A 24,015-nucleotide genomic window follows, 5' to 3' on the forward strand; every position below is an offset into this window, starting at 1 on the left:
CCTGGTAAGTAACGCATTCCTGCTGCAGAAATAGTTTCTTTGATCTTGTCTCCTTCAGCCATTGAAGGGGCCGAGGCTTTCTTTGACATTAATTTTACAAATTCTGCCTATACATAGCTGATCTAGGATTTGATTGCGTTTTGTTGTTTGTTTAGTTGTCTTGTTTTCAATAAATGTGTTAGATTCGTGTGCTGCAACGTGTTGTTATTTTACCTCTAGCTTTAACCGGATTGACATTCCGCCTTATGAGTCATACGAGAAGCTTTACGAGAAGCTGTTGACAGCTGTGGAAGAGACATGTGGGTTTGCTGTGGAGTGACAAAGCAACCAAAGGAAACAGATGCTAGCTCATGGACCACCAAATCAAAAGCTAGAAGAAGCTTGCTGCGAACTTCCTGCTAAGCTGTCTGAAGCGTCAGAACTCTAGACAACTTAGAGATGGGTTGTTTCCATTCCACTGCTGGTGGATGAGGGTGGGGGTAGGGGCTTTTGTTGGTGGTTTCCAACTCTTTTTCCCCTTTGTTACAAGAAGCCCTTCCCTCTTCTTCCATCCCCCATGAAACGAAATGCAGCCAAGTTCAGCATTTGGCTTTGGATACACAGGATATTCTGCTAGATTTGTAACACATATTGTGATAGGGTCAGTGACCTTTTTTTTGTTTGTTTTTGTTTTGTTTTTTAAATAGGAGAATCAAAGTGTAATTAAGAATGAGCTTGATTTGCTGAGGACTTGCAACTGGTAGGTGTACCTGGTTAGTTTGTCTTAAATCAAGCTTGAGCCCTGTAGAGTCCAGTGGGTGCAGTGTGTCTGACTGGCACTAGAATTTGCATTGCACATTTTAAAAACCTGTTTAAAAAGTGAACTTCTAGCAGAAGATGCCTCCATATGAACACTTAACTGAAAGGTAAAGAAATTCAAGTTCTGCCTTAGCAGGAAGCTCCCAGTGGAAGCTGTGGCTCACCTTGAGAAAAGTGAAGGAACTGGGGACATTGCTTAAATGGTATTGTATGATTTCTTTTTGGTTGTCCTGGATGAAACCTAATTGTTTTGCACATGAAAACAATTATTTCCTCCTGCAGAATTACTTTCCATAGTTTGTTCAGACGTAAGTACCTTGCAGAGAAGCTTTGTAAGGACGAGACAGAGGACAAGATTTATTCAATTCCAAAGCTGTGATTTCTGTGCCACTGTTTTACCTGAGATGTTGGTGTGACTTCAACTTCTAAGACTCAAAATGAAAATAGCTAAAGGCTAAGTCAACAGAGCAAGCTCTTGTTCTGAAGTTTTTGGCCTTCTGAAAGGTCTGTTTGGGGGCTGAGGTGAAAGGTAACTATATAGTGAATACATTTTAAGTGTTATGGAAAGCTACTGGAAGGATTTATGACTTCAGTTCTGTAGGGATAAAATTTCTCCAGAGAGCCATATAAGGCAATTTTTTCAAATATCCGAAACTAATATTAAAAGGTTGGTTCTCTAACATTGCTAAAATGACTTCCCAGGGGAAACAAAAGCAAATCAAATACCTGAATCACTAACATTTTTTCCAGTTTGCACACCGAGATGAGACAGTATTCTAACAAATAACACAGCTTCAGAAAGACCCAGTTATCTATCAAACATGTCTAAACTTAAGTAAAGCAGACTTGCTTGTATAGGATTCTTTTTTTTCTTTGGCAAGCCTGATTTTTAGAGAGATTCATTACTGAAACATTTAACAGATGTTTTGTTTATGGAATAGTGTATTGAAATTCAGCTGTGGGTAAGAGATTGTTCTTAGAAGATGTCTACTGGAATACTTCTATTTTGTCTTTTTTAAATTGAATTTGATAATAGCTTTAAACTGTGATAGGACAGAAGGTAGACACTTGTCAAAATCCTGGCATCTTTTCTCCGTTTTGTTTGTTTCCATTGACCATAATTCTTGTGATTTGATGTTGGGAGTGAGGATTGCATTGGAGGTGTAAAATTGTACCATATTGTGAGACTTGCACAGGGTGGCTAAAGGTGCTCATCTCGCAAGATTGTACAGGAGCAGTGTATTTAGAGCTGTTCTGCAGGCATCTTGGTGCGCTTGGGGACCAGTTTCTGCAGTACCGATTGCTGGGAAATAAATGAAATTACGTGAGTGTCTTGCAGGAAAGAGAGGAAACGCAACTGTCTGCAGGTGAGCATCTGTACAGTCTTGGGCTGAGTAGCAGAATCCCCACAGCCCTGGCTTTTCAAAATGACTGTGCAGCCGTACGTGTTCATAGGGTGTATTTAATCCTTTCAGTATGTTTGAATGTGCAATAAACCAGTCAGATAGGAAAAACACGAAATAGATTATCGCCCCAAAGCTTTGCATGCAGCCTCATGTGGATTCTTCACTAAAAGAGTTTAAAAACCAACTACTAAAGCCCACCACTAACAGAAATCCTGTCACGCAGGCTCTACATGCAGCACAACCGGCTCAGTAAAAGCCAAGCGAGGTGAAGGTGAAGGCCCTTGATTTGGAGATCGATAGGTCAAGTAGCTTTATGCCAGTGACCCAGTTGGCATATGATAGTTCCTGATGTCTTTGCTAGGTCAGTGTTTTATTGAATGCACAAGATAAGAATAGGCAAGGATTGTTGTTTTGAGAAGTCTGTACGTCTTTTGCTGTATTTAAAAGCCCTTGTCAAGGTACCTCCTCCTTGCTGACGATAATGAGAATAGGGCACTGTCTTCTTAATTATTTTAGTTCTCTTTTAAACAGCTTCACCACCCCTCCCATCGTGTGTTGTCTTTGCAATTTTGTGCCACTTCAGTGATGATGACCTGTTTTTTTTTGGTATTGTTCTGTACATGCAATTGAGGCAGGCCTTAAAGCTGAATGGACGGATGGAGAAAATAAAGAAGCGAGGCAGTGTGAGTTTTAAATGATGATTTCTTCTTCCGGTGGCTGCTTTCAAGGCCAGGGAAGGATGAAATGCAAACAAGAGTTTGCATGGCTCGAGCCATTGACTCTTTGAGGTCTTGGGGGCTGTTCGGGTAACCTCAGCTGTCCGAATTTGTGTGTTCATGCCCACTTGGTCTGCCAGCGCTTGAACTGGTTGTTACTTCTCAAACTTGCCCAAAGAATAACATGAAGTCTGGTGTTCGTTCTGTCATTGCGTGTTCCACCTCGTACACACGTATGTCTTGGATCAGACCTGAAGGAAACATAAGGTACAACGTGTCTTTTGTTCCTGTCCTAAAGGCAAACCTAAAAGCTGGTCCATTGGCACAGACCTTCAGTGCTTGCCCTGATACTGCTCATCAGCCTATTCTACACGCTCAGGGATGCAGGAAACCACCACTTTGCTCGTGTTTTAAATCGGGAAGAAATGAGACTACTTTCTGAATGCTAGCGTTAACTTGGGCATTATGTTAGACAAGACCCTGCTTCGAAAAGGCTGCTCGAAGCTCCAAGTGGTGAAATCAAAGTTCGCTCAGCAGTATGTACTTAGTTCAAGTTGAGGTGGTTGTGAAATCCAATAGATTTTGTAAATTAGTGATCTGGCCACCAGGCCCTCAGTGCCCAGGTTCAGGGCCGCATGGCACAGCAAGTTCCCAGAAACACAGTATGGATCTGTTTTTAATTTGTTAATTTTCGTTCCTCAACCACTTTATAATGTATTTTTTTTAATTTATTATTTTGTAATGTCATGTTTAAGTATTGCTGCTATCCTTGTTATTCTTCCCACTGTTTTTATTGCAGATTTATTTTGTGAAAGTTGTACACTAATGTTTCATTTTATGTCTAAATCAAAGTATTTAAAGAAATACTAGTTCTATTTAATGTGGTTATGGAACCAGCTGGAATAAACAGTGATTGTATAGTAGGCTGGACCCAGGAGGTCATGTTCATTTTTGTTACATATGCAATAAACTCACGACTTTAAACTCTCGCTATCCACCGCTTTGTTAACATATTTATGGCAGCTGTAGGAAAATTGGTAGGCTCCAAATGAGAGGGAGATAGCGCTGTGCTTAGCTTAGCTGGAGGTGGGGGTGGAGGCTAAAGGCACAGTGTTACAGGAGGCGACAACAACAACAAAGTATTGCTGACATTAAAAAAGTCTGTAGCATTATGAAATATTTAGTAAGGTTAAAAACTAATCCCATTTAGGTTTAAAGACCCAGAGTTCAGGGTAATGCAGCTCCACCGGTGTTTGCGGTGACCGGGCTCACGAATATTGAGCGTCAGCGATTTCTCCCAGCATTGGCTCAGCGCGTTCTGAGCAGAGGTGTCTCGGCAGTGTGCGAAGCTGTGGGAGCTCGGTGGACGAGCTCTGGAAACCCAAACTCAGTTCCCAGATCTACGCAGAGGAGAGAACGCTTCCTTTCAGTCCTTCTTCGCTTACCAGCCTCCGTCCGTTTCTGTTCTCATCTGTCCTGTTACTTTTCCAAAAAATCTCAGTTTTCAGGAGAAAAAAAAAACGATAATCTCCCCTTAATAAAAGCTGGAGAAAGATTGATTAATGCTGATAAATTTGCTTTTGGAGTGTTTTGCAAGGGGAGAAAGGGTGGTAGGAGCCTGCCCGCAGCAGGCTGGCAGCCAGCGCTGATGGTTCAGCACTCGGTGCCTGGCTTGTGCTGCCGCGCAGCCTTCCCCTCCTAAAAGCTACAGCTAGGCTTCCTTTAATCCGTGTAGATTTATTTTTTTTTAAATAATAATTTTTCAATAATAATCTTTTATTGTTTGAGTGACATCACAGGGTGGCCAAATGCACCGACGTACCAGGGTTTTGCCTGCCCCTTGTTTCAGCAGGAGGGCTTGGACAACTTGCAATTGACGGCGTGGAGCAAGAAGCGCTGTCAGTCCTTTGGTGCTCGGTCCCACGCTCGTCCTGCTTTCTGTTTTCTTTAATAAAGACGTTTTGGGGAAGCATTCCTGATTTCTGTTATGTCTTTCTTTTGCAGACATAGCTGAGATAAAGAGGATTCCTGTAGCCTGCTTCAGATCGGGTACGTTGTAGGACTCTTGCACCACGAGAACTTCTTGAAAACAAAACAAATTACTACTTCTCTTAAATCTCAGAGCTTAAGTAATTCACTGTCTCGTTTAGAGGAGCTTGGCAGGTCAATTAAATTCCTCAGGTTAAGTTCTCCAGTCTCTGCCTCTTTCTGCAGGATGTACAAACCGTCCTGTGAGGAGTGCTGGTGTAGCAGTGGTGATTTCTGTTCGGATTAATCACGATCCTCCTGCGTCCTGGGCGCTCTGCTTTTTTCTGGTTTTTTTTGGTGAAACACCACCAAACCAAGGCTTATAACCCCTTCTGCGATTGCACGATTAGTTGCTGGCTGGATAACGTGAGCAGTGCCCTGCAGATCGTCTCCCAGCCTTGGCCGGAGCCGTGTTTAATATCTTGTGTCCCTCTAGGGAACAAGAGCCTGTCGCTTAGGACCAGGATCAAATCTGCCAGGAGAGCTTAGGGCTGGCTGTACCGTGACAGGGAAGGAGGGTAGGCACAAACAGGTTCAGAATTGCTCTTTTATTTTCCTCGCGCTGCAACCTGCGCAGAAGAGGAGCGTTTAAGGGAGGGGAAGTGTGGCTGCAGACAGCCGCCGAGAGCCCTGCCCAGCTGGCAGATCGCAGTCCCGCATCCAGAAGCAGCTGGCGTAGGAAACGGAGGTTGGGCCGTGCTCTGAGCCCACATGGCTGAACCGCAGCGGGCCCTGCACGGAGAGGGGGAAGGAGAAAAGCGTCCCTGGGAGCCCCCGGGCCGCTCTTGGTGTTTGGCTGGGGTCTAGAACAGGATCTGTGAGACAAACCCGGGCCCGATGGGGAGGAGAAAGTCGGGTCAGCCTCGCGCTGTTTCTACAGAGGTAACCCTGGTGCGGGTGAGCTCAGTGCGTTGGACATTTGAGAACCCATAGGGGACATAAGACCCCCTAATGGGGGATGTGGGACCCCCACGGGGGGCATGAGACCCCGTACTAAGGGCACAAGACCCCCCAGTAGGCGATATGAGACCCCCCCGGCTGATACAAGGACCCCCATAGGGGACAGGAGACCCCCATAGGGGACATGCCGCCTTGGCAGGACACCCCGTAGGGCTCATGGAACCCTCACAGGCAACGTGAGACCCCACAGGGGACGCAAGACCCCTTAATATGACATATGGGACCCCCACGGGGGGCATGAGACCCCTTAATAGGGGACACGAGACCCCATAGGGGACACGAGACCCCCTAAAATGAGATATGGGACCCCCACAGGGGGCATGAGACCCCTTAATAGGGGACACAAGGCCCCCAGTAAGGGCTATGGGACCTCTATAGGGGCTATGGGACCCCTACAGGGGACACGAGACCCCCCATAGGGGCTATGGGACCCCTATAGGGGCTATGGGACCCCTACAGGGGACACGAGACCCCCCATAGGGGCTATGGGACCCCTATAGGGGCTATGGAACTCCAGTAGGGGCTATGGGACCCCCACAGGTCCCTCAGCACCCTCAGGTCCCTCCACCCCCCCCACCCCGTTCGCGCTCCAGCCCCGCCCCCTCTAGCCCCGCCCCCTCTAGCCCCGCCCCTCTCATAGCCCCGCCCCCTCGTAGCCCCGCCCCCTCAGCCCCCGCCCCCCGGCAGGAGGCGGGGCTTCCCCCGGAGGACCTCCCCCCCCCCCCCCGCACTCTATGGTAAGTTCAGGCCTCCGGGCCGGCCGCTCTGCCCGTCCCCCCCCCCCCCCCGCCTCCCGCCGCTGCTCTCTATGGTGCGGGGCGGGGCGGTCACGTGGGCCGGAAGGAGCCGGGCAGCGGCGGCGGCGCCTCAATGGAGCGGGGCCGGCGGGGGGGCGGTGAGCGCCGGGACCGGGGCCGGGACCGGGCCGGGGTTGGGGGGGCGGAGGAGCGGCCGCAGCCCGCTGGGGAACGGGAAGGGCCCGCTCCCGGTTCACCCCGGGGCTCCCCGCCCGCCTCACCGGGGCCTGGCCCCCCCCTCATAGCCCCGGGCCCGCGCCCCCCTCAGCCCCCGGGCCCGGTCTCCCCTCAGCCCTTACCCTTCCCCCTCACCCCGCTCCCTTCTCCCCGGCCCAAGGAGCGGGGCTGGGGGGCTCTGAGGTGTTTTTTCCCCCCCCACCCCGTTCCCCGTTGCCCGTTCCCGGCCGCCCCCCCCGGGTGCGGAGGGGCCCCGCACGGTGCCCCCGGGCTCTGTGAGAGACGAGGCCAGGCGGCTCCGGAGGCGGGCGGGGAAGGGGGGGGGGGGGAGCGGAGGTTGGCCGCTCCGCTCGGGCCTCCGGGGGGAGGGGGGGGGGGTCTGTGGTGCCCTTCGGGTGTGGCGGGGGGGGGCCCGAAGCGCGGCTGTCCTCCCTGCGGGGGGGGCTCTGCCCGTGTCGGAGAGGGCCCTGCCTGCGTGAGGGAGGCCTCCTGGCCCCCCCCCCCCCACGTTAACCGTTTTGGTTCCAGCACTGCTTCGGCTCGGCGGGAGAGAGCGAACGGTAGAAACGCAGAAATAACGCGGTGGTTTGGCGGTGGGGAGGCCCGCTGCAGGTTTCCGCCTTCGGCGTCGCGCCCGCTCCGTCCCCCCGAGCGGGAGGAGGGGGCCGGGGGTTTTGCACGCAGCCTTGCAGGGGCGAAGCGGTTTGGGACCGAAGAGGTTCAGTCAGCTCCCGGCCTCCGCACGAAGGAAAAGGGGCGAGTTAATCGAGGTAGCACGTCCCGCGTTGGTTTGCAGCAGGTGAGAGGCGCAGGGCAGCCTAAAAAAAGCGCCACCGTCCCGGCGGCTGCCGGCACGCGGCTGGGTGCCGAGCGAGCCCGGTGCTGGCGTCGGTCAGCCGAGCGCTGGCTGCGCTCAGGAGCCTGCCCCGAGCGCCGTGCCGCTCGCTTTGGGTGCGCTTTGTGACCGCCAGCGTCGCCTCCAGACGTCTTCTCGTAACTTCCCGTGGAATCGTGTTGCAGAGCGCTTGTACCAGAAGCAGAGCTCGCGGGGAGGAGTTCCAGCGTCCACGTGGCTCTTCACGTCCTCGCCGCTTGTCAGGCGAGGTCCGGTTCTTACCTGAAGGATCAGCCGCTGCTCTGAGACTCCTGGTGCCTTACAATGAAAAGGCTGCTGGGCACTGTGAGGTCCGTTACTGAGGCACGGTGCTCAGTGACTGCAGCTCAGCTGTCTGCTTTTCACAGCATCCCTTCCTGTGCCTTTTGAAGCTCGCTGCAGCACGGCTGATTTTCTTGCTTTATTTCGGCCGGTGGTCCTCAAAGCAGCAGCTAGCTGCCTGGATGGCTGAGAAGAGCAGGCGGCGCTCCTCTGTTGTGTCTCGTGGCGCTTGGTTCCTGTTTCTTAGCACCCACGGAGGCAGCAGAACTCTCCCTTGGAGCCGCTGGGGGAGGCTTCCAGCGGTGGCAGGCAGGTGGCTGGGCCAGGCTTTGCGTGCCCCATCACCGAGTGACCTTGTGCTGCCGCTGGAGGGGAGCAGGAGCCTTTTTCTAACCCCCCGGGTACCTGTTCGGAGGGAGAGGGGGATGTCTGAGAGCCAGCGCTCTGCAGACACGAGTCCTGAGCGGTTTTTGGTGCCTGGCTGTGTGGGTACCGCGCCGTAGGAATGCACAGTGCAAGCTGCAGGGTGGGGGCTGCTTTCTGTAGGGCGAGCAGATTTGCGGGGACGGCTTTTTAGGTACGGGACTGCAGGATTCGCAGCTCTGATCCGAGTTTCTCGTTTCTAGGGCTGGTGCGTTGCAAATTCCGCTGCCTTTTGCTATTGTAAACATCTTAATAGATTTCATGTGCTGGGTGCCTGCGCAGTGTGACTGGACGTTAATAAACAATCGTCCTGACAGGAGCTTGTGCCTGGAGTACCGAGGCTCGGGAAAGGATTCAGCCCCGCTTCCTGAGGAAGATCTGCAGCCGCGCTCGGCCCCGTAGCGCTGCGTTTCGGTAACGGGCTGCCCTCCGCCTCCCTCCCTCCTTCCTTCCTAGGACGCTTTCCTGTCGGGCTGGCTGCAGGCATCCTTCTCGGGCAACCGCAGGAGCCAAAGTGCAAATAACCGTCCCCAGAGCAGCGGCTGGGGCAGGCTCTGCTGATGGCAAGGTGAATTCTGGCTTCCAGCAGGGTGCTGGCAGCCGGGCCCGGGCTTGTGTTTCAGAAGCTGCCCCCAGAACTCCAAATTCCTCGGTAGGCCGGTGCTTTGTCTGCCGGAGAATGCCGTGGGCGTTCCTGCCACCAGCCTGTAACTAACTCTGCCTCCCCCGAGCTAGGATCCCTCGCAGCGCTTTGAAATTGGACGCAAATTGCTAAAAAGTCCCGTGGCGAAACTAGGTGGAGCGCGCAGCTGCAGGGAGGCAGGAAGCGTGTCCCGGGGGCCAGGAGCCGCTTGCCGAGCCTGAGCAGCTCAAACCCGAGCGAGAGGGAGAAGCGGAGCCCTCTGGATGTCCCTAGTGCCTGCTGGAAGAAGATCCCATTCATTAATTTGGGACGGGTGGCTTCTGTTGTTGTTTTTTTCCGAGGCGTTGTGCGTGGTTTGCCGCGTAATGGCGCAGGCAGCTCGGCGTGGCGACGGGTGCCGCTGCTTGCCGGGGGCCGAATTCTTTTCGGGACTGTCAGAGCTGCGCCGCTCGTCCTAGGCAGCGGCTTGGGTCCTGCGCGTGGATTTGGTCTGGAGATATTTAAAGCCTGCGTTTAAATGGACTCAGACGTGGGCCCCCGTTGTGAACTGCTTAGAGGAGAGGCTCCAACGGTCTCAGGAGCCTGCGTGCCCTAAAGCTCCGTGTCCCACCTGCCCTGATGGGCCCTGCGGGCTGCTACGTGTCGTTTTGGCTGCTCCTGGTAGGATCTCTCCGCGGTGGGGGAAACACACGGCTTGTCTGGGACTCCGGCTATCTTCCAGGAGCAGCCAGGAGCCGAGTTTATCGGTGTGCTCGCAGGCCGGTTCCTGGGTTTGAAACAGAGCCAGTGCCGTGCCGGTGTCAGCGTCTGCCTGATGAGAGGTCCGGTGGGTTTGTTTTAAGGGGGTCACTGGGATGGGGTCCGTGGCTCTGGGACATCCTGCGGGGGTAGGTGAGGAGAGCAGGAGAAGGGAGAGAAAAAAGCCCTCACCAGCGTCCTGGTGGCTTGAACGAGGTCTTTGCCGAAGCCCTGAGATGGGAGCTAACGAGGAATGTTTCGCTGAGCTAATCGTGTTCTCGGCTGCCTTCGCGGAGCTTTTATAGGACCCGGAGTTTGTTTTGGAAGTATCTCAAGAGCGATGTGTTTCCTGTGGGTCAGCGCTGAAGAGCTTGTGGTGGGCATAAATTCGTAACGGTCCTCGAGGAGCCTTAATTCCTGGGGACTGTGAAATGCTGCTGCTGCTGGCCGACACCTTGCTCCCGATCAGCAGCGCTGCTGCGGTCCCGTCCCTGCGCTCACGGGGGAGCTGGCAGTGCCTGATTCGGTGGGAAAAAGCTTTGGGATTTGGGGAACAGATCTCGACAAGGGGAGGACGGAAACGCTGCCCTGAGTCACACCGCCGTCTCTGGGTGTTTCTGACCGAGGTGCTCGGCTGACAGCCAGCACGCTGGGTCCGTGCTCCCCGAGAGCAGAGCTCGGGGCGGCTGGGAGAGTCGGGAGGGTGGCTCCTGGGTGGTGGCAGCACCCACCTCCGTCTGCTCGTTCGCTTCCGGAGCCCTCTGACGCCGCCGCCACTTGGGCAGGGGAGAGGGAAACGAAACACGGCTTCCTGCTGGCTTCGCGGGGCTCTTGTCGCTTCCGCGGGGCGACTTTCAGAGGCTGTCGTTTTCAGGGGCAAAGCCGATGAGTCGAAATAAGCCCGGGAGCGTCCGTAGGTGTCGGGGTGACCTGGAACGTTTTCAGCTGGCTCCCCAGGACGGGCACAACGTCGGAGGCGAGCGCTGCGAGGAGGCCGAGCTCTGCCCGTGTTACGTGGGCACACACCGGGATGGGACCCGCGGAGGCGTCGCGTGGTAACGCTGTGCGGTAAGGCCATCGGGATTTGCGCTAGCTAGGAGCCCTGTGGAATATCGGGGTGCACGATGGCCTCAGGTAGCGCAGTTTGTGTGAAGCACGTCTCGCGCACGGGTCCTGTGCGGCCGCGTTGATGCTGACGTGCTCCTGCCTGGCTGCGGGCGCCGCCCCTGCCGCTCCTCGGCTGGAGGCAGCGGCCGGCGTCGTGCAGCCTTTGCGAAGCCAGCGTTAGGAACACGTTTACACTGCTGCTTCCAAACGCCCCCAAGACGTGATGCCCCTTCCATCAGATACAGACACGCACGGCACCCTCTCCCTGCTGCGTGCTGCGGGTCGGTTTTGCCTGGAGGTACCCGCAGGCCGCTGGTCAAAGGAGCCTCCCACCCACCTACCGGGGGCAGGTAGGAAATGCTGGGGGCTCAACGTGTTACAGGGGGATGGGGGGGGTGGAAAATAGCAGCGGTGTTGCTGCCCGGCAGGCTTCCCTTCTCTCCCTGCTGGTGTGCTGCACTGTAATGCGATTTGAGGAAGCTGACAGCAGCGGCGTAACGGGGAGGCAGGAAAAGCAGCTCTTTCTGCAGGAAACCAGCGGCGCGGGGCGTTTCGCGCTTCCCCTGCTGCTGGGATTTCCAGCCGCAGATGCACAGGGCTGGCAGGATCCTTTAGCAGCAACTTGGCTAGCGAAAACAGCTTGCGTCCCCTCTCTGTAGTGTTAAACCAGAATCCCATTGTCGCGGAGTGTATCATTGTGGATAAACTGGGAGGCGCCCCGGGATCGGCCTCGGCTAGCACGGGCCAGCTCGCAGCGCCTGGGGCACGCCTCCAGAGCCTTGGTGTCCTCTGGTTTGTTCAGCAGTCTGTGGTCACTTTTCCTGACCCTCCATCCCAGCTGCTTCAATGATCTGCTCGATGCCGTACTGTTGCAACACCCAGGAAAAGAATCCCTTCTGCTCTGTGAAGGCTTCAGCAGCGTTGGACACCTCGACTGCGATGACTAAGGGATAGGCACGCGGATATGCAGCCTGGAAGCAGTCGTGTCCTTAGCAAACGCTCTGACTTCAGTCTGGGCAATCTCTTAGCTGTCGTGGTCCTCTTGATCTCGCATGTGCGAGGTATTCGTTTCCTTTGGGCTGGGATTAGGTCCTTTGTGGCCTCCTGGATCTGCGTGAGCGCGGAGCTGGAGAATCGCTGCGCAGTGCTTCTTTCCGGGCTTCTTAGCTGGTCGGTTGGGAATTCAGTCTGTCCTGGTGAGCTGTAATAGCCTCGGAAAAGAAAAACGCTGGCTGTGGAGCAGCTCTAGGCCTGGCCGCGGGCTGGTTTTGCTGTTGTCAGTTCTCACAAAGCAAAGCCTTTGCGCGGGGCAGCCGAAGGTGCACAGCATCTTCCGAAGCAGAGCCTGATCCTGGGCGAGGAGCACGCCTCGTCTGATGCCCCTTGGCTCTGGGCTCGTGCCGTGTCTCAGCTCTCAGGCTGCCATTTAAGATCCCCCCCGCCCTGCTTGCAGCTTATTTTAGCCTCTTCTTTCTGTTCTCCCAGTTACGCCACGGCAGACGTGTGAAGAGAGACGGTGTCACATCCGAGCCCTGCTTTTTTTTTCCAGGGCTTTTCTTGTTAAAGCTCTACCGGCTCCTGGCGCAGCTCAGCGCAAAAGGAGGTGACAAGCGATGGAGTGGGAATGGGGCTGTGTAAGGCAGGTATTGCAGCCAGACGCTTCTTAACGTGCAGGCGCCGCTTCTGGCCGCCACCAGTGACTTCGGAGTTGTGACGAGAGCAGATGCTTGACGTGCCTCCCAAAAAAAAGGGCTGCCATGAATGGAACGTGACCTGGGAAGGCATTCTGTGCGGAAGTCCCTAATTCTGGGATGTTTGGCACCTGCACGCTATAGAAGAACGGTTGGGGGCGGACTTTGAAGCCAATACTTCTGAAGAACCGCGCGGGCTGACACAGCAACCTTTGTTCCCTTTTGCTAAGGTGGGCTACTGCAGCGAGTGGTTTTATTTCCTCTTCTGTGCCGCCTCCAGGTCAAGTCTCAGCTTTTACCATCATCAGCGCTGTGAAATGAGGTGAGGCGTGCTTCGCAGGCTTCGCCCGGCCGTGAACGCAGAATTTCACGTGAGAGGCTCAGCTCACGGCTTTAAACAATGCAAAGAAGAATCCCCTCATCCTTTCCGTGTTTGCTGCTGGTGCGTTTTGGTGTTGCTGGATCCCAGCCTCCCAAACCCAGCTCAGATCGTTGTGTCTGGAGCAGGGCTGCTGGGTAGCAGCTTAGCATCTAGGGTGCCGTCGTGACGTGCTTGACGGTTCACGATTTTAAAGCCCTCCGGCTGTCACCGCAACTGAACCTGACTCCGGGCTAGTTAGTCCTCTGACCCCTCTTTGCTCTGGGCTAGTTAATCCCTTGCTGCTGCTTTTAGTAGCAGTTTGCAGGCTGTGGGCAGCCCGTCTCCTGCTCTCAGTGCCCCCTGCAAACATCCGAGCGTGCTGCTGGTTGCTGTCTGCAGGAACAGCAGTGCTGTAGCCCGTTAGGCGGCTGTAACCAGCAGCCTCAAACTCCTTAGTTTCCCCATTTCCTCTCCCAATAAAAATCTGGGCTGAGACTGTAACCCGGAGATGTGCACGCGCCTTGTTAAATAACTGCTTAAAAGGTTGCCCTTCGTTTTCTTTGTTCTCCTCTACCATTTGAAAGTGACATTTGGGCTTCCTTAAAAAAAGGAAAGAAAAAGGGAAAAAAAACTACTAAGGAATTGGAGAGGAAACATGGTTTCCTTTCTCCCGGAGAGCTCTGTGAAGTGTAAGTGATGGAGAAGCGCTCTCGTATCCTGGGGCACGCAGGTCACTCCTTTTGTACTTCTGTCTGGCCTCTGGGCTGATAGGGAAGAGAAGGCTGCTGCAATTAACATCAGGCAGGGCACTGGCAGGTACGTGGAGCACCTGGTAGTCCGCGGAGACAGACATCAGTGGCTTAATAACGGTGCTGCTCGGGGGGAAGAGCCTCAGCCGCCTTTGGTTGGGGTACACGTGAGTTCAGGGCAAAAAAAAAAAACTAGAAGTGAAAGTTGCTCTGGAAGCGGCAGAGCTGCAGATCGCGTGGCTTCACACGCTCTTCTGTTTATCCCCGCCCTGAGACCGCAAAATCAGAACAAAAGGGTGCTTTAAAACAGGTGGGAAACGTGGACAGGTTTCTTTCCTCGTGTACTTGGTGCTAATCGCTGTGCCAAAAACGGAGGTAGGGCACTTTCAGGAATTACAGTTGAACGATGCTCGCACCTTGATGAAACGCTGAACATAGATGAGGTTGTTCAGAAGCCTTGTGCTGTACAAAACGTTTCCTGGAAGTCATAAAAAAAAGGAATACTCTAGTGATTTGTGCCCAAGTCATCCCAAAGCGTGCCCTCTGGCTGGCTGTAGGCTGACCGGTTCTCTGGAGCACTGACACCTGAAAGCAGCTCATACCTCGCTTGTCCGAATGTCTTACAGCCTGTTCTTGGTGACACCACGGACTGAGAAGTGACCAAAACACGGAGCAGCATTGGGATCCCTGCAGTGCCACGCTTCTGGCCGTGTTCCAGCCACGAGCAGGCTTCAGTAAAGCTGGGCAGCCCCGTGCTAGCGTGCTCGTGGTTTGCTTTTTGTCAGCGAAGTGATAACGAAGCGCTCTGCAGATATCAAAGGAGCTTGCATCAATGGTATGCTTGGTGAAAAGGGCACGGCTGGCTTTGATGTGTGTTTCCCAGCCCGCCTTTATTCCTCGGTAAGAGAGGGCGAGGAGTTGAGAACTTGCAAGAGATCACTGGAAATTGTGATTACTGCCAGAGGAGCTCGGGGGCTGCCTGTCCCTCTCGTCCACCTTAATGACATTCCGGCCTGGAGCGCTGCTTCTGAAGTCGCTTATGAGGCTGGCGTGGCTGCAGAAACGGTCCTGGCTGTGCCAGGAGGTGTTTTCTGAGCGGCGCGCCTGTGGGCTGCCTTGCAGGGAGGTGAGCGATCAGTTCCGCTTTGCCGACTGCGGAGCGCCAGTTCTGGTGTCGGTTGTCTCACGTTTTGCTGTAAGGAAGTCAGTTTACCCCTTCCTATGCTCCCAGGAGGAGTTTTGGTGAGACTCCTGCAGCTCCGGGCAGCACCAGGGCTGCTGCTGGGACCTGGTGGTCCTCCGGTCGCTGCCTGAGCATCCCTGTCTGCAGGGGGACAGGGACAAGGCCTTTGGGCTGCCACCAACGCTTCCGTTTCGGTGTTCCCATTCAAGGGAAACCGTGCCGCAGGCACACGTCTGCACCTCCGGCTTTATTCTTTCGCAAGCTGCGACGCGGCGGAGGTCGCACAGCAAACGGGCTTTTTGCGCACAGCGTTTCTTACCGGGGGATTTCTAATTTTTGGTGGGGACGAGGCTGCTTAACGTGATCAACCACTCGAGCTCTCCCTGCTTTCCTACGTGACTGAGGAGGAGCAGCCCCCAGCAAACGGCGAGCCCTTTGAAATGTTTCGCCGCGACGCTTGGCAGGAGGTTGGGCTGCTTCGTTTCGCTTCTGGTGTGTTTCGTGTTTTTGTTATTTCTTTTTTAAGGGCTCAGTCCTAGCTTTTCATTTCGCTGGCTGTCGCGAGCAATGCATTATTTAAGTAGCTTCTCTTTGTCTTAGCAGCTTGAAACGAGGCAGAAATTCACCTTGCTCGCAGGCTACCAGGAGACACGTGTGCTGCCTGCAGGCAGGAGGTGGGAACTGAGGCTCTGCTGTCAACGTCGGTGAGCAGCAGCGGCGGTGCTGTGCAGGGGGAGAGGCTACAACACACAGTGACTTGATGCTGCTGACATCTCTTCCATGATGCTCTTTTTTTTCCCCCCGTTTGGTTGGGATTTTGGTTCCAGCCTCCCCTGCAGTGCTTTCTGTCTGCTCCTGTTGCCTTGAGCTAGAGCCAGAAGAGAGCACTTCGTGCTTAGTCCCGTCCTGGGGATGTGGCAGTTCGAGATTTTAAATGCTGTAAGTCGGAAAAACTACGCTATAGTGTTTCTCCCCTCGACTGTGGCTTGAAATCCCAGCCCCATCCGAGGATGCTCGTCACAGCACAAACGGAAGATGGAGGGAATGCGTTTGAGTTCTGCTCCAATTCCTGCCAGCCAGAAACTTCTGCGTGTGCCAGGACTTTAAATATATGCACGGCACCGATGCCTGCTATTTTTAGGTTAGGCTAAAAATACGTAACGCGGTAGTTGCGGGGATTTGGAGCGGGTTTGGGAATTCACGTGTAAGCAAGCTGCGTGCACCCGGGACCCGCTTCACCTGCTGGCAGCGGGTTTGCCAGCTCGGAGCTGGTGGCTGTGGGGTTTGTACGTTTGTGTGTGTGTGGTTAGCTTGGAAATGGGTGTGAACAGGCAGCCCGAGACCTGCTCCGTTCAGAGCAGGGTTACCCGTAAGTCCCCGATGGTCTCCGATTTTTCCAGTAGCTGTTCCACTAATGCTGTTTTTCCCTCTCAAGTTTCTGCAGGAAAAACCTTAATAGAGGGGATTTGATTTCCTGCGCAGTGAAATACCTCGGGTGTGTGGAGTCCTGAGGACGTGGAGTGGTTTGGGAAGCAGAGGGGCGATTCGGTGCGCCGCATCTCCAGCCTGGTGCTGTATCGTGCCGTCAGCAGGTGACCTCCAGGTCACGATAAGGGTTTTGTGTCGTCCCGTTACTGGATTTGGGGCTTGAATCTCTGTAGTTTGGTGTGCTGCAGTGCCGGTGGGAGGTTTTAGGAAGGAAACCCAGCTTGTGTGCGGCTGTCAGGTCGCATTCATTTAAAATAGTTCTTGCATTCGGTCCTAGACTGCATCGCGAAGAAGCTGATGGCTTCGTCAGAGCTCACTTACAGGTGGCCTTATTCTGTACCTATAAATAGGCATGAAAATCGCCGAGGTAGTGTGGGTAGCTTCTTTCCCTCTGCCTCTCTTGCTTTTTATTGTGTTGTTTATGTAGGGCAAGACCCTAGGGTGGCTTTGATCTTGTTACTTCACGTTCTTGGCAGCCTGGTGCTATAAACATGAATAAACTTCTTATTCATGCCGCTAGATGGAACTGGCCCGTGCTTATAGATATTTGTTTAAACGTGAGTCCTCTATTGACAAAATTAACTGCTAGCTTGGTGGAACCTTGCTTTCTACCCTCCAAGCAGAGCTTTTTTAAGCTGCCCAGGTTTTTATGCGGTCTGTTTTGAAAGAAGTGGTACGTAGCCAGCTCTTCCCAGGCTTGGCCTTTATTTCATTTTTTATGTTGCCTTGGCTGTATATTATGGCTAATGCTCTTCCGTGAGCCTCTCGGTGATGTGCGAGCACCTTTCTCTTGTACGGGGGGCAGCAGACTGTTATCCCGAACTCTTTCTGGGCCTCTTTCTTGACGTGCAAGTTCCTCTCCAGGTACCTGGAGCTGCCCGGGGTGAGCATTGCCTTCGGCTGGACGCGGACAGCTGTGGACAAAGCACCGGTGGAGCTGTCTGGGAGATGTTTTTGCTGACTGCGCCGAGCGTTTGTGGTACTGACCGGCCCGCGCATACAGAGCTCTGCTAACGCACCGCATGCCCCTGCGGGGGAAAACTATCGCAGCCGCTGAGCTTTGCTCAGAGCAGATCCGAGCAGACACCTGTCTAGCCTCTGTCTGCACCGTCTGAGGCTGCAAGGGCTGATCTGTGGCGTTCACGACCGGGCTTGTCCCTCCCCAACCAGCCTCGGAGCCGTCCTTTGTCATCTGTTGGGTTGAGCGTTGGCTTCTGCCTGCCGAGCCGTTGCTTCGTCGAGCTCGAGGTGGGGTGGGGGCAGCTGGGGTGAGGCACTGCTGGCCCCGCAGGGCCTGTTGACCGCTGCAAGGAGCGTTTTGTGGGATTTTGTGGGACCAGCTGGGGGAAATGGTTGGCGTGGGTACACCCGCCTGGATCTGAAGAGCCCGGGTTGCTATTCCTGGCTCTGCTTCTAGCCCCGCTTCGTGACCTTGGCCGCGCTGTGCCTTTCAGCGCTTCCATTTCTCCATCTCTTAAACGGCAGGCTCAATATTGATCTTGTTTTCTCAAGTGCTTGGAGCGCTACGGAAGGGAAAACGCTATGCGAGGCTGGGTGGTGGCTAGTCGCGAGTACCAGGGAAAATGGAACGGTAATAACGTGGATGGGCCCTTTTAAAAAGGACGGTGTTTTCACCAAGGATGCTCACAATTAGCCAGCCCCTGAGCTGCCACTCCAGCACCTGTCTGCAGGGAGGGAGAGCAGCACTTTCGTGCTGTTCTGGCAACCAAGTACTATTCTGAGTGACCTCGCTTGTAATAAGGCAGAAGCTGAAGAGCCTTGTGGAAACAACCCCCAAACCTTGGTTTTTGAAGGGTTTTCAAGGCATCAATATGCCCGTGGCGTTCTTGGGGCTGCTCGCTGGAAACAAGGCGTGCTGCTGAAGTTTCAGGGCTCAGATGTAGGGCGAGCCGCGTGTTTGTAGCGATGCTGGTTGGAAGAGACCCAGTCCGATGTCCCACCCAGAGCAGGACATCAGCGGGGTTGGGACCGGCTGAGCCGTGGCCGTTCCTGTCCAAGCCATGAAAGCTGTTAGGGTGGAGGTGCCCTCCAGGGAAGGTTGCTTCAGGCACTGAGCCATGCTGCTGGCACCCTTTGTGTGTGCTAAGCAGTAGTCCTGCCCTACAAATAAAATAAACGAGCAAGGAAGCAGTGTATTGATATTACCTGTAGGTGTGAGGCTTTGGGACTGTGTCTGTGCGTGCTGTAGTGCTGGAGACGTGTGGGTTCCCACCCAGAAGATGGCCGGGTCTCAGCACTGCCTTGCAGTGAGCTTTGGCCTTTTTAACAGCTGCTTTGGTATGATTATGCATTTTTATTTTTACGATTTTACACTGTATTGAAATATTGTGAGGATGGTGATGAGTAGTTCCTGGTGCGTGTAGCGGATGTATACGTTTAAGTTCATCGAGGACATCTGAACAGATTTCTTCATCTGCTGTGCTAGCTGCAAATCGCCTTCCCTGCAGAGAAGGTTAAGTAGAATTATCGAGGAGGAATTTGTACTGCTCTTGTGTGCAAGCAGACAGGATTTTATAGCAGGCCACCATTTTCTTTCAACTTATGCTCTGGTAAAGAATGCAGACGCCTCTGTGCTCTAACAATAAGGCAAATGTTTCCCAATAAAAAGACCTTTCTCGTTGCAGTGATCAAACTGCTCGCAGTTCCCGTGTACTTAGCTGTTGTGTGATAAAGGGAGCTGGCAGGGCATAAAATGGAAACCAAGTGCTGAGGTTGTGATGATTCCTTGGGTCTAATCCTGCCCCGGAGCCTTCTGCCAGTGCATGGTGCCTATCTGGGAACGGGTGGGGTGGCAGAACAGCCCCAGAAGCTGTCCCCTGAAGGAACTTGAGCCCTGCTGGGTGTCTGTGGCTGGAGAGCAGGTGGAATATCCTGGGATTTGCACCACACCCCCAGGCCTGGCCGATAGGACCTCAATGTTGGCGATCCTTCAGCTGGCGGCGTGGCACCCGTCCCAGCGCTGTGTGCGGTGAGGGGTGGTTGTGGGTGGCTGTCACGGGTGGCAGAGGTGGTGCCGGCGTCCTGGGGCAGCTCAGGCAAGTGGCTTTTGCTCCTCTTACCGGTAGGTGGTGGCAGAAACGCCACTGTGGGGCTTTGACTTCTTGGAAACAGGAAAACAGCTCTAAGCACAAACACCGGGGCTGAGGCTGGCTGCGCAGAAGCACCTCTCCCTTCTTCCTGTGATCGTGGAGCTGCGAGCGCCTCCGAGTTCTCCTCCGGGGGGCTTCTCAGGGCTGATTGTGCTCGGTGGTCTTGCTGTCTTAACCCTCAGAGGAGGACCTGAGACGTGCCTCCCTTCGGGCATGGAAAATATCTCCTAAGAGCCTTGCTGGGAGAGCCACAAGAATCCCAGAAGGGATCTAGCAGGGAAGGCCTAGGGTGCCACCGTGTTTGCCTTACTCTTATTATTTTGTCTTCTAGTTCCTCGTTCTAGCCTGATTGCCATGCCTGGGCCTTGACGCTTCTGGGAGCAGCTGTTTAAAATGGCAGAGAGAGGTGGAAATGAAGAAGTAATTCACTTAAACAGCTTCCGTAGTCACAGAGGGAAAGGTGAGTATTGATTTGTGTGTATTTCCGAAGCTATCTCTGTACAGCTCTGCTTACAAGCGCTGGGAATAACAGCCATTAAACTTGCGGGGGTGATGTTAACAGGAAGCTGCTAGTGGGCTGTTCTGCCATGTAATACACCGCTCTGGTTTATTTAATTTTCTGTAGGTAGCCACGAAGCCTCTCATTTTACGCTGACGTGGAATATTTGGCTCTTGTCTTTCTGGTGTTGTACTGCCTTAAGGTAGATTGCTAACTTCTTGGGAACACCCAAGCCACGCAGAGGTATTCCAGCAGGTCTCAGGGGCTCATGATGTTCCACCTTCTTAAGAACCTCATTTTTAAGAACCTCGTTCGGTTCCTAATAGGGCTGTATGCACTGTAACCTGTCCTTCGAGTGGAACTCAAAATGACGCTTTCTGTGTGTCTGAAGGGTAGATAAATAGGTAGATAAATGCTCAAATTTGGTGGACGCTTTAAGCTCTTGCGTGAAGTGGTTGTGTGTTGCTGCAGAGTTACAGAAGTGTAAACCAAATTGTTGTGTTAAATCCTAGGGAAAGTGTGATGGTGTGCTGTAGTACAGAAACCCTCTGCTTCTGGCTGGCATGTATCTCCCGAGTTCCAGCGGCTTTGCTCAGTAGCATCTTTATTTCCCTCTTGACAAACCTTGAGGGTTGTCATCCAATAGCAGGATATCATCTGCGCTCACAGTCAGGGGCCCTATCTCAGGCTGGCGTAAGGTGCTCCCGCGAAGTCACTCTCTTTCAGAAGACACCGAATCGCACATGGAGCCATATCTGTCCTCTAGAACATACTGTGCATCAGTAAAAGAAAACGCACGGTACCTGAGATCAGGCTTTCTCTCCAAAAATTAGGAAGTAGTCTACATGAGTTATTCAGAATCATTTTTGCAGCAGCTTGGCTCGTGCTCACTTTTGGGGTAGAAGATCCTCTGCAGGACCATTTCATGCACGTGCCGTTGTGGTCTCTCGAGCTGTAGTTTGTGCGAGGTTTTTGCTCAGAAGGCTGAGGGACGTAGGAGTGCCTGTGGCAGTACGTCGCAGAGGAACCAGGGACCTTTGAGCGCTTCTTCCCTGTTGCTGCAATGGAAGTGTGAAGATGGCTTTTTCACGTGTCCCAGCACTCGTGCTCTGTCATTTGCAAGCAGCTAACTGTACTTACTTTACTGCAGACTGGATAAACCGCAGGGATGACGGTCTTATCACGATATCCGATTCCTCGGATGAAGAATTGCCTTTGCTGTTGGAAAGACCAGCAGAACAGCAGCATGAGGAAGATGATGATGATGTGGTTATCTTGGCAGAGGTAATTTTTCATTCTTGTACGTGTTGCTGCTTTATTCATGGCCTTTATAACCACCTCCTGCGCAAATACCTGATGCGTTCCTTTGAGAGTCCTGCCCAGTTGCAGTGATTTACTTAGGGTGTCTTAAATGAGCGTTGAAATGATGGCATTTTGCTGGGTTTACGTGTTTAGTTGTATTCTGGGCACAGGCAGGGAGAAATAGATTGTTAGCTGTATCGTAAAGTTATGCTTAACTTTACGGAAGCTAGAGCCTTCTTTATCTATCTTAATCCAGAAAAAAAGGACTTGTTCCTTAGAATGCAGGTGTTCAAAACCTGCCTTGTTTAACCTTGTGTGCTTTATATCTCTGCTGTTTAGAATAGTTCAGTTGGAAGGGACCTTCAAAGATAACCTAGTCCAGACATAACTACTTCAGGGCTAACCAAAAGTTAAAGCATTTTTTTGAGGGCGTTATCCAAATGCCTCCTGAATACTGACATGCATGGGGCATCAAGCACCTCTCGAGGAAGCCTGTTCTGGTATTCAGAACGCTAGATTCTTGTTGGGCTGTTGCAGGCACCTGAATTTTTGCAGTTTTACAAAGCCAGCCTACTTGGTAAATTTATTTCCACTGGTACAGGCAGTCACACAGAGGAGGGCCAAAGGCATTAGCTTAACCTTATTACTTTGTCTAATTTCAAATTCAAGCTGTATTAAGAATATGCTCTACTTTTCTGTTAAAATAACCAGAGTTATTGAGAAAATGGGATGTAAAGATAACTTTTCCGTTTCTTACTTGAAAACAGTATCGGAGAGCATTCAAACTCTACTTAGCCTTAGCCTTAGCTTGGCAGAAGCAGGAGCAAGGCCAGAGATTATCATTTTGAGCTTTGGTTCTTGCTGCCTGTTAAAACGAATGAATTTGCTGAGATACAAATATGCCATCCGTTAGTTCCTAATTTCCAGACTCTCTTACTGGAAGTGTAATGGAGATTGGGGGTGAAGCTCTGGGGAGTTATTCCAGTGTGAAAGTCCTGTGCATTCCCAGTTCTGCCAAATGTTCTCTCATCACAAATGTACTCTTAGCACCCGGGGACAGACTGAGGGTGCTGTCCAGTGAAACAAAGGTATCTGGGTTGCAGTTTTATGCCTTATGTTCCTTGCTAAAATGGACTTTTCATGTCTTTCCCATCAGAAATTTGATTAGGTGCAAAAGACCATCTGGAGGAAGGATTCTGAGGAGTAGAAAACTCGTACTTATTCTTGTCTGTCTTCTTTTTAGACCCCAAAGCATCAGCAGCTTGTGCGTCCCAATGTCATCAGACCTGCCGCTCAATGGCAGGGTGCAAACGCTGTGGGAGAAGGAGGATCCAAAAGTGATGTAGGGCCCTTGAGGGGCGCGTATCTGCAAGATGAGATGTCAGCTCTGCTCTGCCAGAAAGACCCGTACGATTACATGGTGGAGAGCAGCGCTGGACCAAGCAGGGATGAGAATGTGAACTTTGCCTTGCAGCAGCCCGGGCCGTCTGAGCAGAATGGCCCCAGGTTTGAACTTACGAGTAACCTGGAGCCTGGCCCAAGTTTGCTTCCAGCAGTAAAGATGAGTCCACAGGTGGTTGTTGACAAGGAAATCATTAATCTGGAGAAAGCAGACTTGCCACCACAAGAGGAGGAAAAGGTAGAAGCCCAGGGCAGGCAAGGAGAGGACTTGAAGCCAGAGCTCTCGCAAAACGTTGAAGGAACAGTTGCTGCACCCAGCATGGAGCAGGAGCTCCAGGAGAACAGCCGGCTGGATCACTTCCAGCCCTCGGAAGGGGAGCCACGTGCCGTCATAAATGGTTGTGCTCCTCCGCAAGGGCAGCCTGAAGCAGAATCAGGATCTTCGAGGGCGTCTGGAGAGGAGGCTCCTGGGCCGGCTTTCCCCAGACCTGAGCCGCAGCAGGATGGGATTCCCGGTCCCGCTTCGCCCCAGCCAGCACACCCCCCAGAAGAACCGAGGGGGCAGCAGGCAGCAATAGACAACGAGCAGCCAGGCCCAGCGTTCCTGGCACAGGGCTCGCACGAACTCGGTTCTAGTGATGTGCCAGAACAGGGGGCTGCTGGGCAGGACCAAGACCTCACTGCGCTGCTCATCAGAGAGACAGTAAGTGTTCCCAGGGTTGTTTGCCTTCAATGCATGTGTTATTTTCAGACAAGTTTTTCAGAGAGATACATCTCACTGTATCTGAACCAATCCCTTCTTCCCCCTGCCAAGTTCTTCCTCCCTATCCCGTATCTGATTCTATTTGGAAAAAACAGGGTTGAGAAAATATTGTTGTTATTCTCCAAGCAGCACTTCAACAAAAATTAACTTCTTTCAGAGTAAAACCTTGTTAGTCACTGACTTGTCCACCTGCATTGATACTGATACTCCTGCATTGTCAGGGTTTTTTGACCAGCTCAGTCTTGCAAAGCAAAGTACTGTGTGGTACAACCAATTCCAGTACCTGTACGAAAACCCAATGAGAGAGAGCAGTAAAGGGTGCTCTTGGCTACGTGGCTAGTGGTAGTAGGGTTTTCACAAAAATGCAAGTAAAAGTTTGTCTTCTCTGATCTCATTGCTAGCGTGTCTGGGTGCTTTGAGTAGGTATATGCAGTGTTTTTTTTCCCCCCTCTTGCTTTGGAATGTTGTATTTCAGCACACAACCTGGAAGTCCTTAATCTTCTATCTAAAGGTAAATAT

The 24,015-nt window shown here is 52.8% G+C and overlaps 2 protein-coding genes across 8 annotated transcripts in view; both read left to right on the top strand.

Annotated features, from left to right (window-relative positions):
• SMURF1 (SMAD specific E3 ubiquitin protein ligase 1) overlaps window positions 1–3,908 on the top strand; it is a 46,968-nt gene extending 43,060 nt beyond the window's left edge. For all 5 annotated transcript variants that reach the window (XM_048063104.2, XM_048063110.2, XM_048063118.2 and 2 more), the window contains exon 18: window positions 220–3,908. In XM_048063104.2, the coding sequence (XP_047919061.1) occupies window positions 220–319 (100 nt within the window). In that variant the 3' untranslated portion in view covers window positions 320–3,908. The remainder of the gene's footprint in view (window positions 1–219) is intronic.
• A 2,760-nt stretch (window positions 3,909–6,668) lies between these two features.
• RNF216 (ring finger protein 216) overlaps window positions 6,669–24,015 on the top strand; it is a 77,045-nt gene continuing 59,698 nt past the window's right edge. The window contains exons 1-4 of one of the 3 annotated variants that reach the window (XM_066977900.1): window positions 6,669–6,803; window positions 19,863–19,991; window positions 21,181–21,314; window positions 22,576–23,436. In XM_066977900.1, coding sequence (XP_066834001.1) covers window positions 19,925–19,991; window positions 21,181–21,314; window positions 22,576–23,436 — 1,062 coding nt within the window. In that variant the 5' untranslated portion in view covers window positions 6,669–6,803; window positions 19,863–19,924. Of the gene's footprint in view, window positions 6,804–8,930; window positions 9,926–10,716; window positions 10,911–19,862; window positions 19,992–21,180; window positions 21,315–22,575; window positions 23,437–24,015 lie in introns of those variants that run through there. The other 2 variants (XM_066977901.1, XM_013174888.3) reach the window with 2 other exon arrangements.

Source organism: Anser cygnoides, chromosome 15 (assembly GCF_040182565.1).
Source record: "Anser cygnoides isolate HZ-2024a breed goose chromosome 15, Taihu_goose_T2T_genome, whole genome shotgun sequence".
Lineage (NCBI taxonomy): Eukaryota > Metazoa > Chordata > Aves > Anseriformes > Anatidae > Anser > Anser cygnoides.